This window comes from Corythoichthys intestinalis, chromosome 2 (assembly GCF_030265065.1).
Source record: "Corythoichthys intestinalis isolate RoL2023-P3 chromosome 2, ASM3026506v1, whole genome shotgun sequence".
In the NCBI taxonomy this organism is placed as follows: Eukaryota; Metazoa; Chordata; class Actinopteri; order Syngnathiformes; family Syngnathidae; genus Corythoichthys; species Corythoichthys intestinalis.
The window spans coordinates 17,467,534-17,483,851 of NC_080396.1; the positions used below are offsets into that span (position 1 = coordinate 17,467,534).

Here is a 16,318-nt window from a genome sequence, read left to right on the forward strand (position 1 = left end):
TAGTGGATCAAAAGCATTATTTTAGTTAATACTATAGTTTGACATTTATTACATTATTTATAAAGGTGCATTCCACAACTTGTAGACATGGTTATGATACAAGACACGCCATAGATATTCACTTTATTGTGTCCCGACTTAGGACAAATGCAGAGGGTAACATACAGTATAGAGCAAAACTATATTGGATTGAGTTATTGATAAATATGAACATGATAATTAATAAATGTAGTTTCAAATTAAAATTAAATCCAACCATTATTAGTAGGGATTTTCTGTTGACTTAATAAGTTGATGAATAAATGTAAGCTATTATGTACACATTTATTGTGAGAATGTAGTAATGCACTCTGTAGGGTTTTTTTTTTTTTTTGCTTGTTTAATTTGATGGAAATGTAATTACTGCTTTTCTTTGCTTTTTAGGGCAGCAGCTATCGATTACCGTATTGGCCCGAATATAAGACTGTGTTTTTTTGCATTGAAATAAGACTGAAAAAGAGGGGGTCGTCTTATATAGCGATGTTCTGTCATGACAGATCTCAGCTACTCTCCCCATTCACGACGCTAGATGGCGCCAGATATCATTGAAGCGATGTCCTGTAACGACAGATCTCAGCTACTCTCGTTTAATCAGTTTGCATAATTTTATTGCAATGTTTTTCCTTATTCAGATTTGTTTCAAGACTACAGTTACAGTTAAACTTCACTTTGATGGTTAATGCATTTATTGCAATTTTGTTGTTTTATCACAATAGATTAGTATAGTTACATTTCAAAAACCAAAAGCCATTCATTTACGAATTTGATTGCACTTTAGTTTACATATTTAAATGTTCAGATATTAAGATTTGAATGAGGCAAAATAACACGCTTTTTCTGTCGAATATACTGTTATAATCATTTGTTTCGCATGTACTGTAATTATTTTCTGTATAAAAATTAATTTGGTGTTCAAAAAGTCTTTTTTCAAACTTGAGTCTTGAAAAAGAGGGGGTCGTCCTATAATCAGGGGTGTCTTATATTCAGGCCAATACGGTATTTAAGTAGTCGATTATTACATATACTAGTTAGTTCGTATAATCGAGTAATCGGATGAGGAACATAAAATGAGCTGAGCGTCAAACTGTATAAAAAAATTAATAAATGAGGATCTAAGTACAGCAAAAGAAGAATTGGCTAACTTAGATAGCAAAATACTAAGGTTTTTTTTGTTTTATTTTTTTAAATGCACTTAACAAATGGTTCAAACACATACAGTGGGGCAAATAAGTATTTAGTCAACCACTAATTGTGCAAGTTCTCCCACTTGAAAATATTAGAGAGGCCTGTAATTGTCAATATGAGTAAACCTCAACCAGGAGAGACAATGTGGAAAAAAAAACAGAAAATCACATTGTTTGATTTTTAAAGAATTTTTTTGCAAATAATGGTGGAAAATAAGGGTTAGGTCAATACCAAAAGTTCATCTCAATACTTTGTTGTGTACACTTTGTTGGCAATAATGGAGGCCAAACATTTTCTGTAACTTTTCACACACTGTTGCTGGTATTTTGGCGCATTCCTCCATGCAGATATCCTCTAGAGCAGTGATGTTTTGGGGATGTCGTTGGGCAACACAGACTTTCAACTCCCTCCTCACCCCGTGCCGTCAAAATGATAACATGAACGGTGAGCAAAAATCCCAGAACCACACGGGGGGACCTCGTGAATGACCTACAGAGAGCTGGGACCACAGTAACAAAGGCTAATATCAGTAACACAATGCGCCGCCAGGGACTCAAATCCTGGACTGCAAGACATGTCCCCCTGCTGAAGAAAGTACACATCCAGGCCAGTCTGCGGTTCGCTAGAGAGCATTTGGATGATCCAGAAGAGGATTGGGAGAATGTGTTATGGTCAGATGAAACCAAAATAGAACTTTTTGGTAGAAATACCGGTTCTCGTGTTTGGAGGAAAAAGAATACTGAATTGCATCATACCCACTGTGAAGCATGGGGGTGGAAACATCATGCTTTAGGGCTGTTTTTCTGCAAAGGGACCAGGACGACTGATCTGTGTAAGGAAAGAATGAATGGGGTAATGTATCGAGAGATTTTGAGAGAAAATCTCCTTCCGTCAGCAAGGGCATTGAAGATGAGACGTGGCTGGGTCTTTCAGCATGACAATGATCCCAAACACACAGCCAGGGCAACAAAGGAGTGGCTTCGTAAGAAGCATTTCAAGGTCCTGGAGTGGCCTAGCCAGTCTCCAGATCTCAACCCCATAGAAAATCTGTGGAGGGAGTTGAAAGTCCGTGTTGCCCAACGATTGCCCCAAAACATCACTGCTCTAGATGAGATCTGCATGGAGGAATGGGCCAAAATACCAGCAACAGTAAGTGAAAAGCTTTTGAAGGGTTACAGAAAACGTTTGGCCTCCGTTATTGCCAACAAATGGTACATAACAAAGTATTGAGATGAACTTTTGGTATTGACCAAAACCAAATACTTTTTTCCCACCATGATTTGCAAATACATTCTTCAAAAATACAACAATGTGATTTTCTTTTTTTGTTTTTCCCATGGTTCATGGTTGAGGTTTACCCATGTTGAGAATTACAGTCCTCTCTAATATTTTCAAGTGGGAGAACTTGCACAATTAGTTGTTGACTAAATACTTATTTGCCCCATTGTATTCACACAAAAAAATGGCTAAAGATACCTATGAACTAAATTATAAATGCATTCAAAAAAACATTAGCTCAAACAAAAACTTGGAGCTGGATTCAGCCGTGTGAAATAAGTTATGTCGTATTCACTGTTGCCACTAGAGGCCAGTGTATCCACCCAAATCAAGAAAACTAAATGGAAACACTTTCAAAACAAACCATTACAACGCCATTTCAATTAAACGAATACTCGAAGCAGCAAAATTGAATTAGAATTTTTCTAATTGAATTACTCGAGTTAATTGATAAATAGTTGCAGCACTACTTGTTTTATTTCTGTATACTTTAAATATAAGCTTTGAATATTTAAACAATTTTTTAAATCATTGTTTCTATTGATAGCAATGGTCATCCAACCCATTTGATTTGAGTGGCTACCATTGACGGCGATAGACATCTAATTGATTTTAACTTGGAGGCCTGGCGGCGTACCGAGTTCAATTGCATTGGACGTCCATAGTCGTCAATGGCAGAGAAGCAAGGTCACACACTTCATTTGGACCTCTGGAAGAGTAGTTTTCATTTTGATGAAGACTTAGGAGGACCACTCAACATTCCCTGCAGTGTGAACCTAGCCCAGCATTGTTTGTGCACGCTGTCTTACCTTTAAAGTAGCTCTTTCTGATGACATCAAGGTGCTTGGGCCGGTCTTCCATGGTGAAGTATCTGTGGTGCTGTATATCAGGGACACCCAACAGCTCCCTGGGCCCGGCCGGCTTCACCTGCTCTGCTTTGAGGGCAATGGCTTGCTCGAGGAGGCCCAGATTCCCTCTGGTCATGTCGAACATTTCCGACTCATCCGTGACGGCTGAGCGCTGAGAGAGGCTGTCATCGTCATCGTGCTCGTCGTCACCGTCGACATCATCGAAGTCTTTTTCATCCGACTTGTCCGAATGCACCTCGATAATGTCGGGGGAGACGGAGGGTGAGACTTTGTGGATGTTCAAATTATCACCTCTGGGATTGGGTGAGTAGCTCTCCAGTGGACTGGTCATGTGGGAGATGAAGTTTAAAGGAAGGCAGGACTTGTAGTTATGAAGTGGTTTGTGGGAGTGGTAGCTGTCAAGTGGACTGGCTCGTGTGGCGCTGTAGTTCTCATGTGCATTGTAGTCCTCCAGAGGACTGACCCTGTGGTCCTCAGTCTTGATGTGTAGTTCCTGAGCTGCTGGGGTGCTGGTGATGGTGCGGACACAAATTGGCACAGTAGGTTTTACCTCCTCCTCTTTCTCCTCCTCCTCTTGTGGTATGTCCTCCTGCTGTGCTGGCACTGCTGTCTCCTCCTCTTCATCTGTCGTGGCTTCATGATGGACCTCCATGGCATGAGTTTCATGCTCTCCTCGATCATCCACCAACTTTTCTGTCTCCTCTTTAATGTTTTGACTTCTGTCTACTACATCTTCCTCTGCCTCAGCCGTTTCGTCATCCTGCTCCTCCTTTACTTCTTCACAGTGTGCCACTGTGACATTCCCCTCAGTCTCCATAGCAACAGGCTGTGAGGTGGCCACTGTTGGAGCATCACTGCCATTACCGGGAGCAGGGATTCGGCCGAGATAAAGGAGAGAGTTGGCCACTTCTTCAGCATTCTGTGATGGAGACTGACATTCCTGTGTCATTGGAGATCCAATGATGACGCACTCTTCTGGTAATATAAAGACAGTTAAAAGAAAATAAAGTTTAATTTGATAATGACTAGGGATGGAAATTGTTTCGATTTTTACGATTCCAATTCCATTATCGATATTGCTTAACGATTCGATTCTTTATCGATTCTCTTATCGATTCTAATTTGGGGGGAAAGAGGAACAAACGTTTTGATTGGCGTCGCGTTTGTTTAATCAGAAGTCACAACTACAGATGTCCGATCACGTCATTTTCAAAGTATCGGAATCTGCAAAAAAATATCGGACATGTCTTTTTTAATATATATATATTTTTTAATTAAATCGTTTTCTAATTGTATTTAATGTTACAGACATAATGTGTTACATTCTTCCAGAGTCTTTAGTTTAAACTTAAGGTAGGGTTATCAAATTTATCGCGTTAACGGCGAGAATTAATATTTTTTTACATTTATCACATTACAATATTTAACACAATTAACACATGCGCTGCACGGAACTAGGCATGTGCCGGTATGAGATTTTGACGGCATGATAACCGTGAGCAAAAATACCGCGGTTTCACGGTATCACGGTATTGCAATTATAGCTCCCAAAAATTTTGAGATGTATGGGTTCCATTGAACAGGATTTTTTTTTTTCAGACCATAGTTGCAAATTGGAACATGAATATATTGTTAAAATAAATAAATTATCAATAAAAAAATATTTGAAATAAAATTAAAATAAATATAACTTATAGACTATACTCACAGCCACAGCTCAAGTTGCACAAGATTACAGCAAGAAAAAAATTAATTCTATAAAGTAAAAACACTTCTGAATAAAAATTTTTAAAATTTATACTGCATGACTTTTTTTTGAGGGTGGAAAAGTGAAGTTTCGCCATTTTCAGCCACTGTGTCAACTCTAGTCTACATGATGTCATGCCTTTGTGTTAAAAAGAACATAAGGAATTCATAAGTTAGGTAAAAATGTATAAGTTAGTTAAAATGGCAATATTGTTGTGGAAAGGTTTCATCAAAAAAAAAAAAAAAAAAAAAAAAACACATTGGGAGTGAGACCTCACCTTGATCCAGCAAACGTGGATTTGTGCTTAGGGCAAGATCATCGTTCGCAATTAGCGATCCTTGATGCTATCACTTTTTCCCCATTCATTCAAGCGAATCAAGCTTGTTTTCTTACTCTGCGGCTGTAACACTCAACGAAGTTGCTCTCCCAGCTGAGCCTAGGCTAACATTCATCTTTGTAAGCTTTTACTTAGTTTGTATATTGAATTTGAAAGGAAAATGTGTGTTTTGTTTTTGGCGAACTTTTTCCATGGTGCTAATCTGTGGAAGCTACTCACATGGAAAAATCTAATTGTACAACATTTTAAATGTATTCATTTTGTATATTAAACTTACCACGATTTGAGAGCTCAATAAATTGAAGAGCAGTACGCCTCCTGTTTGGAGTAATTGTTTTTGGGTTAGCTGGCTGTGTAGCCAAAGCGTCACTCTCACACACAGCAACAAACGGGAGGGGGTGAGCGCTGCTGCGCCAAGCCGCTTCTGGCTGCATTTTTGACACAAGAAAAACAGCGAATACCGTCGTACGGTCTGACGGAAAATTTTAGTGGTTTTGAAACCGCGACGTTTTCACACCACGGTAAACCGTGAAACCGGTAACCGGCACATGCCTACACGACACACGCATTGTCGCGTTCAATCTATAATGGCGCCGTTTTACCCATACAGTATATAGAGCTAAAAGGCAGCGTAAAATGAGTAGAGAGAATTTTGGCAGCCTTTGGAGCCTTTTTTTAAATAGCTAAAGCCTTACAATCCCTCTCCCAACCATTAGAATAATCGTGGGAAGCAATGTGGGGAAGAAAGGTAGTAGTTGATCTTTTTCTTAACACCCTATGTTATTTCCCAACGCAGAGAAGATATATCAATTGGTACCACGACGCACAGTCATGGTTGCACTTCCCATCATGCATTTGGGCAGAAGTTAAATGGCTACAGTATCATTTACTGAAAGCTCAACAAATACACTAGATGGCAATATTTAGTCACAATATACAAAGTCACATTTATCCTTTAAGAATTACAAGTCTTTCTATCCGTGGATCCCTCTCACAGAAACAATGTTAATAATGTAAATGCCATCTTAAGGATTTATTGTCATAATAAACAAATACAGTACTTATGTACTGTATGTTGAATGTATATATTCGTCCGAGTTTTATTCATTTTTTTCTAAATGCACTGCCAAAATGTATATGATCGGGAAAAATTATCGGGAATGATTGGAATTGAATTGGGAGCAAAAAAAAAAGCAATCGGATCGGGAAATATCGGGATCGGCAGATACTCAAACTAAAACGATCGGGAGCAAAAGACATGATCGGAACAACCCTAGTCACAACCTTACAAACTCACAACGAGGTCAAAAGAGCCCCAAAGCCTCAATGTTAACTAAGGCAAAAAGTGGCAAATACACAAGAATTGTAACATTTTACTGAAACATTTTTCTAATAGAAATAAAAAATATTGGTATATATTTGCATATGGGTCATTGTTCTGCCTTTGGCAATATGTGTTCAACTGTATTATTTACCATTTTATTGAAATGCATGCCTTTTAGTTTTTATGGTGCTTTCACGCTCAAGTGGGGGCGCCCTTGCGCTTCCTCACGCGAAGAAGAACGCGCTCACGTGAAGAAGAGCGCGCTTGCACGCGAAGAAAAATTGCAGCTACAAAGCATCCGAGCGAGTGAGCGAGTTAGTGAGAGAGGGAAACACTGCTACGAGTAGGGTGTGACAAACTATCGAAATGGTGATATATCGTGATACTTTGTATCCCAAAAGGTTATCAATATGCTCCAAGAATCGAGATATCGTTTTAAAAAGGTGTAAATGTCTAAAAAAAAAAAAAAGTTGCTACCAAAATCTTCCACCACAATAATGTCTCAGTTAACTCTAAGGCTGCATTGACGGTGCTCGACGCCCAATCCATTTAGACTGGGAACGTTCGTTCATTCAAAACCAGAGCATTCACAGTCATTCGGTCCGATTTTCAGGGCATTTACAGGTCACTTGCTGTTCATTTTAGGGCATTTACGGGGCATTTCCTGTTGAGTTTGAGTCACTGCCTATTCATTTGGGTGATTCCCAGGTCACTTCCTGTTCTGTAACTCAAAATAAACAGGAAGTGACCCATAAAATACCACAAAATCAACAGGAAGTAACTGAAAATCAACAGGTAAACAACCTTAAATGGCCCAAAATTACCTAATTGTCTGGCGTTGGCTGCCACTGACGGCCATAGACGTTCAATCCGTTTGAAGTGGGAGGGATGGCAGCGAATGAACGAGCGTTCATTCGCTGCCACCCTCCCAGTTCAAATGGATTGGATGTCTAGTAGTGATAAACTCATTCCAATTCACACCAGAAGCTTGTTTTTCTGTTTATTATTTATTTGTAGAATATCCTAGAATGATTTCCTGACCAATGTATCGATAATCGTTGTATCGCCATATCGTCAGATCATCGTTATCGTGAGCTTTGTATCGCAAACCGTATCGTATCATGAGGTACAAAGAGGTTCCCACTCCTAGCTATGAGCCTACGCTCTTTGTTAATGTTTGTAAAATATCTACAGAGGCAACGTCTGTATGTATCATCTTTTGTGTTGTTGTTTTTGTGTGTTTCCACTCGCGATCGGACACTTAAATCCAGTTGTGTAGTGGTTTGAACGATGTGCTAATGCTAGCGAACGCATGCTAACTGTTTGTGTTATTACTGTATTAGCAGCTAATCATCGCTGATTTACGTTGATGCGAACCTGTATGTTATTGGGGACGAAATTGATTTGTTTCATTTCTATTTTTAGTTTCACTCTTCAAGTGATGGTTGAATAAAGTCAGCAAATTATACCAACGTCTTCTGCATCGTCATTTGGGAGTTTAGCTAGCTGTATAGCCAGGACTTAGCCTTAGCGTCTCGGTGAGGACAGTACAGTCGTATTCCCTCCCGATGCAGTTATCTCCACCTTGCAATGACTGCAAGTCGCTTTGTTGTAATTTTTCCTCGAGCGTTTGAACCTATGTGCTGTCATAGTTATGTTTACGGCTGCAAATGCTCGTGCTAAACCATCGTAACCTTTCATTTTCACTGTCTTTCCTGGTGAAGTGTAGCCAAACTTTGGAGCGAGTGGTTCTTGGCGCCATGCTAGTTTGATGCGTCTGGACAACAAGACACGTCACGTCACGTGATGACGCAATATGCGTTTTTAGGAATCGTTAAAGGGATCGTTAAGGCTTTTTCATTGTGATGTCGAGGCCTCCAAACACTAGGAAGCGGTTCAGAATTGGAATCGGATTTCGATTCCCATCCCTAATAATGACAAGCTTTTTTTTTTCAGAAGACAATGAGTTAAAGGAACTGAAAAATACGTAAAAAAAACCCCCAGAAATTCCAGGAAATTGCAGCCTGACAGACATTTTATCAATGACGGTATTATTTTAGCTAATAAAATCTGAGTCCCAGGCATTGCCCGCATTTCCTCTTGACATCATTAATACTCTTTGTGCTTGGGTATAATTAATATCACAAAATGGCTGCGTTCATAAGCCATGTCATTTTTTGTTTAAAAATAATTTTCACCGTTTGCATACCCTAATACCTTTTACGTGAAGGTCATTTATACTATGTGCTGTCTTTCCATTCAAACTGAAATGAGTGAAGACTAACCTAAGTCCTGCTGATTTACTGCTTCTTCCCTCTTGGCGTCCTCCTTCCGATGATTTGGAACCTCCTCGGTCTGTCCATTTGTTTGTGGTTCATGTGTTTGCTCTTCCACAAGTTTCTCTCCAACTGCAACAGCGTCCAAATCGTTCTCATCCTCCTCACTTTTACTTCTGCTCTCCCCATTCCTTTCACCGTCTCCCTCAGCTTCGCTACTGGCATCACTTTCTGCGCTGAAGCCCTCATCCAGCGCCAGTTTTAGGGGATGGGACTTCCTCTTAGATGCTGGCCGCTCAGTTTCCTGTTCCTGATCTGCCTCGGCCTCCTCAAGTCGGCGTTTCCTGGCTATAGGGCAACCTAGAATGCTGATAACGAGAGGAAAAAAAAGAATAGTGTATGACTGATGATGTGCTGAAGAGTGGACATGAAGTGAGCCTGAGGAGGGCGCCACGCTCACTCACTATCAGATATGGCAACCAATCTCAGCCAATTGAGTGAAACGTTTAATGAACAACTTGTATGGCGAGAGCAGCGGGGGAGGCAACGGAGGGTGAAATCCAATAAACTCCCCCTTATTCTCACCTGGGAGACAGCGAGTGAGATTGAAGGAGGATCTATAAACAAAGTGCGTTTGAAATTGCCTGCTGAATGACTACACATGTAAACAGATAGCTAATGTCTAAGACACAATAAAGAAGAGTCACAAACCAGTGAGCTGCGCTCAGCTCCTCTCGTGAGAGTGAGCATCACACAAGAGGAGTATCGTGGCTGGCTGGAACCTGCGGAAATCACTTTTCACACCACTCATGGTGTTTGTGGCTTTTTTTCCCTCTGTGTTATTTATTGGATATATAAGTCCTTTAGCAGCTATAAATAGTACTCAAATAATTACTCTGTGTAACCTTGAGATCTGAAAATTCGATCTGATGCCACATGTATTGAGCTGAAGATACTCATTAGTTGTAAACAGAATAGCTGTAGTTTTAATAAAAATTCTCTTTCTTGCCTAAGTCCGTGTTTAGGACTGAAATGTACAAACCCACCATAGAACCCTACATGTTACCTATACATAAATGTCGCAAAAGCCTAGTCCATAAATCAAACCTGGAAAAACATATAAATAAATAACCTGAATATCCCATATCGCAGTATGTGTTACAATTGTCATAACACGCATAGTTATTATCCACATCTCCCTAATCCTTATATTTTTTGAAAATTATACCTTTATACAGTTTCTTAAATTGTCTCATATTTGTACATTCTTTTAAATCCACACTAAATTTCTTCAGTAGTCTCACCCCACATACTGATACGCAAAAACTTTTTCTTGTTGTCTGATATCTGGTATCCCAGTAGTCAGCACTTTTTTTTTTAAACTTTGTTTTTATTGCGTTTTTGTTTCCAGCAGTAACAGTGTAGAGCATCAAATATAACAAAAGGACCGACACAAATAAAATGAATTGGGGAAAAAAAAAAAAAAGGAGCGAGCCATCCAGGGTTTGTCTGTAGGGGTATACGAACATAGGAATCCCATTCTTAAGTTAGAAAAAGTTTCCATTTCTCCCAGTATCTTTCACATTTTTTGGCTGAGTTTCTTAAGGAAAAAGTAATTCGCTCATTAATGTAAATCTCGTGTATTATGTCCATCCATTCTGTGACAGCAGGTGGTATTTCTTTTAACCACTTTCGAGTTATTGTTTTCTTGCTTGCAGCTTGCAATATCTGTAGGAGGTACCTGTCTCGTTTTGTAAAACCATTTGGGATATTACCCAAATGAAACATATTAAAACTTGCTTCTAATTTTAAACACAAAATCTTCTCAGAAACCATCGCTACATGTCTCCAGAAAGAGGAGATCTTGGGACACTCCCAGAAGATATGGAAGTGGCCCACAGATGAACTTCCACATTTCCGCCAACATTTACCATATTCAGAATTTTTGCTTTGGAGTTCCTTTATTCTTGGTGTAATGAAAAAACGCTTAGTATTCTTCCATGTGAATTCACGCCATAAATCAGAGCTAGATGTAGTAGCTAGCGATCGGGTCCGATCACGTCATTTTCAAAGTATCGGATCGGCAAAAAAATATCGGCCATGCCTTTCTTAAATATACTGTATATATATATATTTTTAATTAAATCGTTTTCTTATTGTATTTAACGTTACAGACATAATATGTTACACTCATCCAGTCTTTAATTTAGGTTTAAGGGAGGGTTATCAAATTTATCCCAATAACGGGGGTAATTAATATTTTTTAAAAATGTATCACGTTAAAATATTTAACGCAATTAATGCGTGCGTTGCACAAGCCACTCACGCATTGTCGAGCTCAATCTGTAATGGCGCTGTTTCATCTATATAAAGAGATAAAAGGCAGCGTAAAATGAGTAGAGTGAATTTTGGCAGCCTTTGGACCCTTTTTTTAATTGGTTAAAGCTTTACAATTCCTCTCCCTACGATTAGAAATATCATGGGAAGTAGTGTGGGGAAGCAAGGTAGCAATTGATCTTTTTCTTAACACCTTATGTTACTTCCCAACGCAGAGAAGATACATCAATTGGTAGCACTTCGCACAGTCATGGTTCCACTTCCCATCATGCATTGGGGCAGGGCTACAGTATCATTTACTGAAAGCTCAACAAATACACTAGATGGCAATATTTAGTCACAATATACAAAGTCACAAGTCTTTCTATCCGTGGCTCCCTCTCACAGAAAGAATGTTAATAATGTAAATGCCATCTTGAGGATTTATTGTCATAATAAACAAATACAGTACTTATGCACTGTATGTTAAATGTATATATTCGTCCGAGTTTTATTCATTTTTTTCTTAATGCATTGCCAAAATGTATATGATCGGGAAAAATTATCGGGAATGATTGGAATTGAATCGGGAGCAAAAAAAAGCAATCGGATCGGGAAATATCGGGATCGGCAGATACTCAAACTAAAACGATCGGGATCGGATCGGGAGCAAAAAAACATGATCGGAACAACTCTAGTAGTAGCCGCTGTTTTACATATGTTTGTCCTCAATGGAACGTTCTATTCCCGCCTCCCTCTCCCATCTGAATTTGATGTATGTAGTGGTGAGGTTTTTCATCCTGTGTAGTGCGAAGTATGTTTTAGAGATCAGTTTTTTGGTGAGTGTGCCTCTTGAAGCATCCACAAAGATAGTAGTTATTGGGTGTAGTCAGTAGTCAGCACTCTTGACCACCGAAATGGTGACGTGGGTTCAAATCCCAATTGAAAAGGGGCATCACCACCACTAAGATATTTGACATGATTGCAGAATAAAATAATACCAACATTATCAAAATCTACTCTGATTGAGTTTTTTTTTTTTTTTAAGAAATGTACAGCAAAATTTAAGGTTACTGACGCACTACTGTATATGAATTTAACAGTAATATTCTGGCAACCACAGCTGCCAGTATGTACCATAAATTTAATGGGTTTTCTTTTAACAATATATCATTTCTAGTACCCTCACTGAACCTATTCAAACTCAAAGGGTACACACAGGTGTCCAATTATAAAGCTGTAATAAGAATAGCAAGTCCCTCAGGGGGTACATTAGTGCGGTTTAAGCTTTAGGGAGAAAATCAACATATGATTTCCTCATTTCTAAAAGTGTAGAGTATATCAGGCCAATGTACTACTGCAGGCCAATGGCAAAGACTTTGGGGGAAAAAAAAGCATGAATGCATGAATCAGCGATGACAAGCGCGGACAGACATAGAAGGACAGACAGAGTTTTTTTCTTCTTTTTTTCTGCCCTACCTTCTGTGTCGTGAGTATCTCCCACTGATATGACCAGAGCCATTGCATCCAGGGGTGGGGCAGCTGGATGGAATGGATGGAGGGTAAACATGTTTACATGGTGCATTGAAGTTATCAAGCAAAATTAATGACAGTGGCTGGAAGCAAAATCCCCTCAAAAAGACAAAGGCATGCAAAGCAAGCACACACGTCACAGAGATGCACATGCACAAAGGCCCACTTGGTGGCTGATATGTATCCACATGATGCATGAATGCAGGTGGCATCAAGCCGGGAGAACATAATATTGTGTGTCGTACATCAAGCCTGGCCTATATCCTGTTACCATGAGCGATAATGATCACCCGAGACCTGCTGTAATTTCCCCTGCTCTGCTCTCCTCACCATCACTATCATCAGGCAACCCCCCCAACCACCACCCATTCTCCTATCTCTGTCCCCCCTCACTCGCTGCCATTGATTCACGTTGCTATGACCCCTCAGGATGGCTCATTTCAATTCTCATTAACGTAGCCCACCTATTCCCCTTTTACTACTCTAATCATTATTATTATTAATTTCAGATGTAAAAAACGGAACATTTGCATTTCCAGTGAGGCTCCAGTGTTTGTTTCTTTTCAGTGTTCAGGCGAACAAAATATACAGTGGGGAAAATAAGTATTTAGTCAACCACCAATTGTGCAAGTTCTCCTACTTTAAAAGATTAGAGAGGCCTGTAATTGTCAACATCGGTAAACCTCAACCATGAGAGACAGAATGTGGGGAAAAAAAAGAAAATCACATTGTTTGATTTTTAAAGAATTTATTTCCAAATTAGAGTGGAAAATAAGTATTTGGTCACCTATAAACAAGCAAGATTTCTGGCTGTCAAAGAAGTCTAACTTCTTCTAATGAGGTCTAATGAGGCTCCACTCATTACCTGTATTAATGGCACCTGTTTTAACTCATTATCGGTATAAAAGACACCTGTCCACAATCTCAGTCAGTCACACTCCAAACTCAACAATGGCCAAGACCAAAGAGCTGTCAAAGGACACCAGAGACAAAATCGTAGACCTGCACCAGGCTGGGAAGACTGAATCTGCAATAGGTAAAACGCTTGGTGTAATGAAATCAATTGTGGGAGTAATTATTAGAAAATGGAAGACATACAAGACCAGTAATAATCTCCCTCGATCTGGGGCTCCATGCAACATCTCACCCCGTGGCGTTAAAATGATAACAAGAACGGTGAGCAAAAGTCCGAGAACCACACGGGGGGACCTAGTGAATCACCTACAGAGAGCTGGGACCACACTAACAAAGACTACTATCAGTAACACAATGCGCCGCCAGGGACTCAAATCCTGCACTGCCAGACGTGTCCCCCTGCTGAAGCCAGTAAACGTCCAGGCCCATCTGCGGTTCGCTAGAGAGCATTTGGATGATCCAGAAGAGGACAGGGAGAATGTGTTATGGTCAGATGAAACCAAAACAGAACTTTTTGGTAGAAACACAGGTTCTCTTGTTTGAAGGAGAAAGAATACTGAATTGCATCCGAAGAACACCATACCCACTGTGAAGCATGGGGGTGGAAACATAATGCTTTGGGGCTGTTTTTCTGCAAAGGGACCAGAACAACTGATCTGTGTAAAGGAAAGAATGAATGGGGCCATGTATCGAGAGATTTTGCGTGAAAATCTCCTTCCATCAGCAAGGGCATTGCAGATGAGACGTGGCTGGGTCTTTCAGCATGACAATGATCCCAAACACAAAACCAGGGAGACAAAGGAGTGGCTTCGTAAGAAGCATTTCAAGATCCTGGAGTGGCCTAGCCAGTCTCCAGATCTCAACCCCATAGAAAATCTGTGGAGGGAGTTGAAAGTCCGTGTTGCCCAACGACAGCCTCAAAATATCACTGCTCTTGAGGAGATCTGCATGGAGGAATGGGCCAAAATACCAGCAACAGTTTGTGAAAAGCTTGTGAAGAGTTACAGAAAACGTTTGGCCTCCATTATTGCCAACAAAGGGTACATAACAAAGTATTGAGATTAACTTTTGGTCTTGACCAAATACTTATTTTCCACCATGATTTGCAAATAAATTCTTTAAAAATCAAACAATGTGATTTTCTGTTTTTTTTTCCACATTCTGTCTCTAATGGTTGAGGTTTACCCATGTTGACAATTACAGGCCTCTCTAATATTTTCAAGTGGGAGAACTTGCACAATTAGTGGTTGACTAAATACTTATTTGCCCCACTGTATCGTGATACTTTGTATCACAAAAGGTTATCGATATGCTCCTGCCAAGAATCGAGATATCGTTTTTAAAAAGGTGTCAATGTCTAAAATAAAATGGAACCAACAAGTTGCTACCAAAATCTTCCACCATAATAGTGTCTCAGTTAACTCTAAGGCTGCATTGACGGTGCACGACGCCGAATCCATTTAGACTGGGAACGTTCCTTCATTCGAAACCAGAGCATTCACAGTCATTCTGTCTGATTTTCAGGGCATTTACAGGTCCCTTGCTGTTCATTTTAGGGCATTTACAGGTCATTTCCTGTTGAGTTTGAGTCACTGCGTATTCGTTTGGGTGATTCCCAGGTCACTTCCTGTTCTGTAACTCAAAATAAACAGGAAGTGACCCATAAAATACCCCAAAATCAACAGGAAGTAACTGAAAATCAACAGGTAAATGACCTTAAATGGCCCAAAATTACCTCATTGCCTGGCATTGGCTGCCACTGACGGCCATAGACGTTCAATCCATTTGAAGTGGGAGGGTTGGCAGCTAATGAACGAATGTTCATTCGCTGCCACCCTCCCAGTTCAAACGGATTGGACGTCTACTAGTGATAAACTCATTCCAATTCACAGCGGAAGCTTGTTTTTTTGTTTATTAGTTTTTGCGATGTGGTTCTTTGCTGTGAACATAAAACAACTTTATAGAAGATGAAGATAGAGGCGGTTTCTTACCTCAGCTCCTGTCCTATATGTTCAATCGGAACTGAAAAGAGACAAAAGGGGGCGGAGGGAGAAGAAGGGGAACAAATGTGAGCTAGTGTTCTGAAATTGTGTGCTGCTAAAAGAAATTCAGATCAATAAATCACGTTTACGCAGAAATCCCATGAGGCTTCCATACACTACTGAATACACAGGAGGGAAACATACACACGCCTCAATTTGCATATAAAAACATACAGCATTAGAAATGAGGCAGCGTAAAAACCAACATAAAGTATAAAATAAACAGGAAAGTAAAGTGAATAGTTGTAATCATATGCAGACGTCAACAGAAAGAAATAGATTCTTGCATTTTAGCAGGGATAAGTGGGGAAAGAAATCTTTTTTTTTTAAAAAACACCATGACACACGCGCACGCACACAAACTGTCAGCTGAATGACGGCATCGATTGGGAGTTAAGCAACAAAATGAGTTCGGAGAAATCTTCTATTTTCATTCGGTGCAAATAAGAAAACAATA

At 39.7% G+C, this 16,318-nt stretch overlaps 1 protein-coding gene across 11 annotated transcripts in view; it reads right to left on the minus strand.

Annotated features, from left to right (window-relative positions):
• The window catches only part of LOC130906897 (myelin transcription factor 1-like), a 122,388-nt gene that overhangs the window by 70,496 nt on the left and 35,574 nt on the right, over window positions 1-16,318 (minus strand). For all 11 annotated transcript variants that reach the window (XM_057821626.1, XM_057821670.1, XM_057821652.1 and 8 more), the window contains 4 exons: window positions 15,811-15,841; window positions 12,851-12,913; window positions 9,065-9,423; window positions 3,312-4,346 (listed from right to left, as the gene is read on the minus strand). In XM_057821626.1, coding sequence (XP_057677609.1) covers window positions 3,312-4,346; window positions 9,065-9,423; window positions 12,851-12,913; window positions 15,811-15,841 — 1,488 coding nt within the window. The remainder of the gene's footprint in view (window positions 1-3,311; window positions 4,347-9,064; window positions 9,424-12,850; window positions 12,914-15,810; window positions 15,842-16,318) is intronic.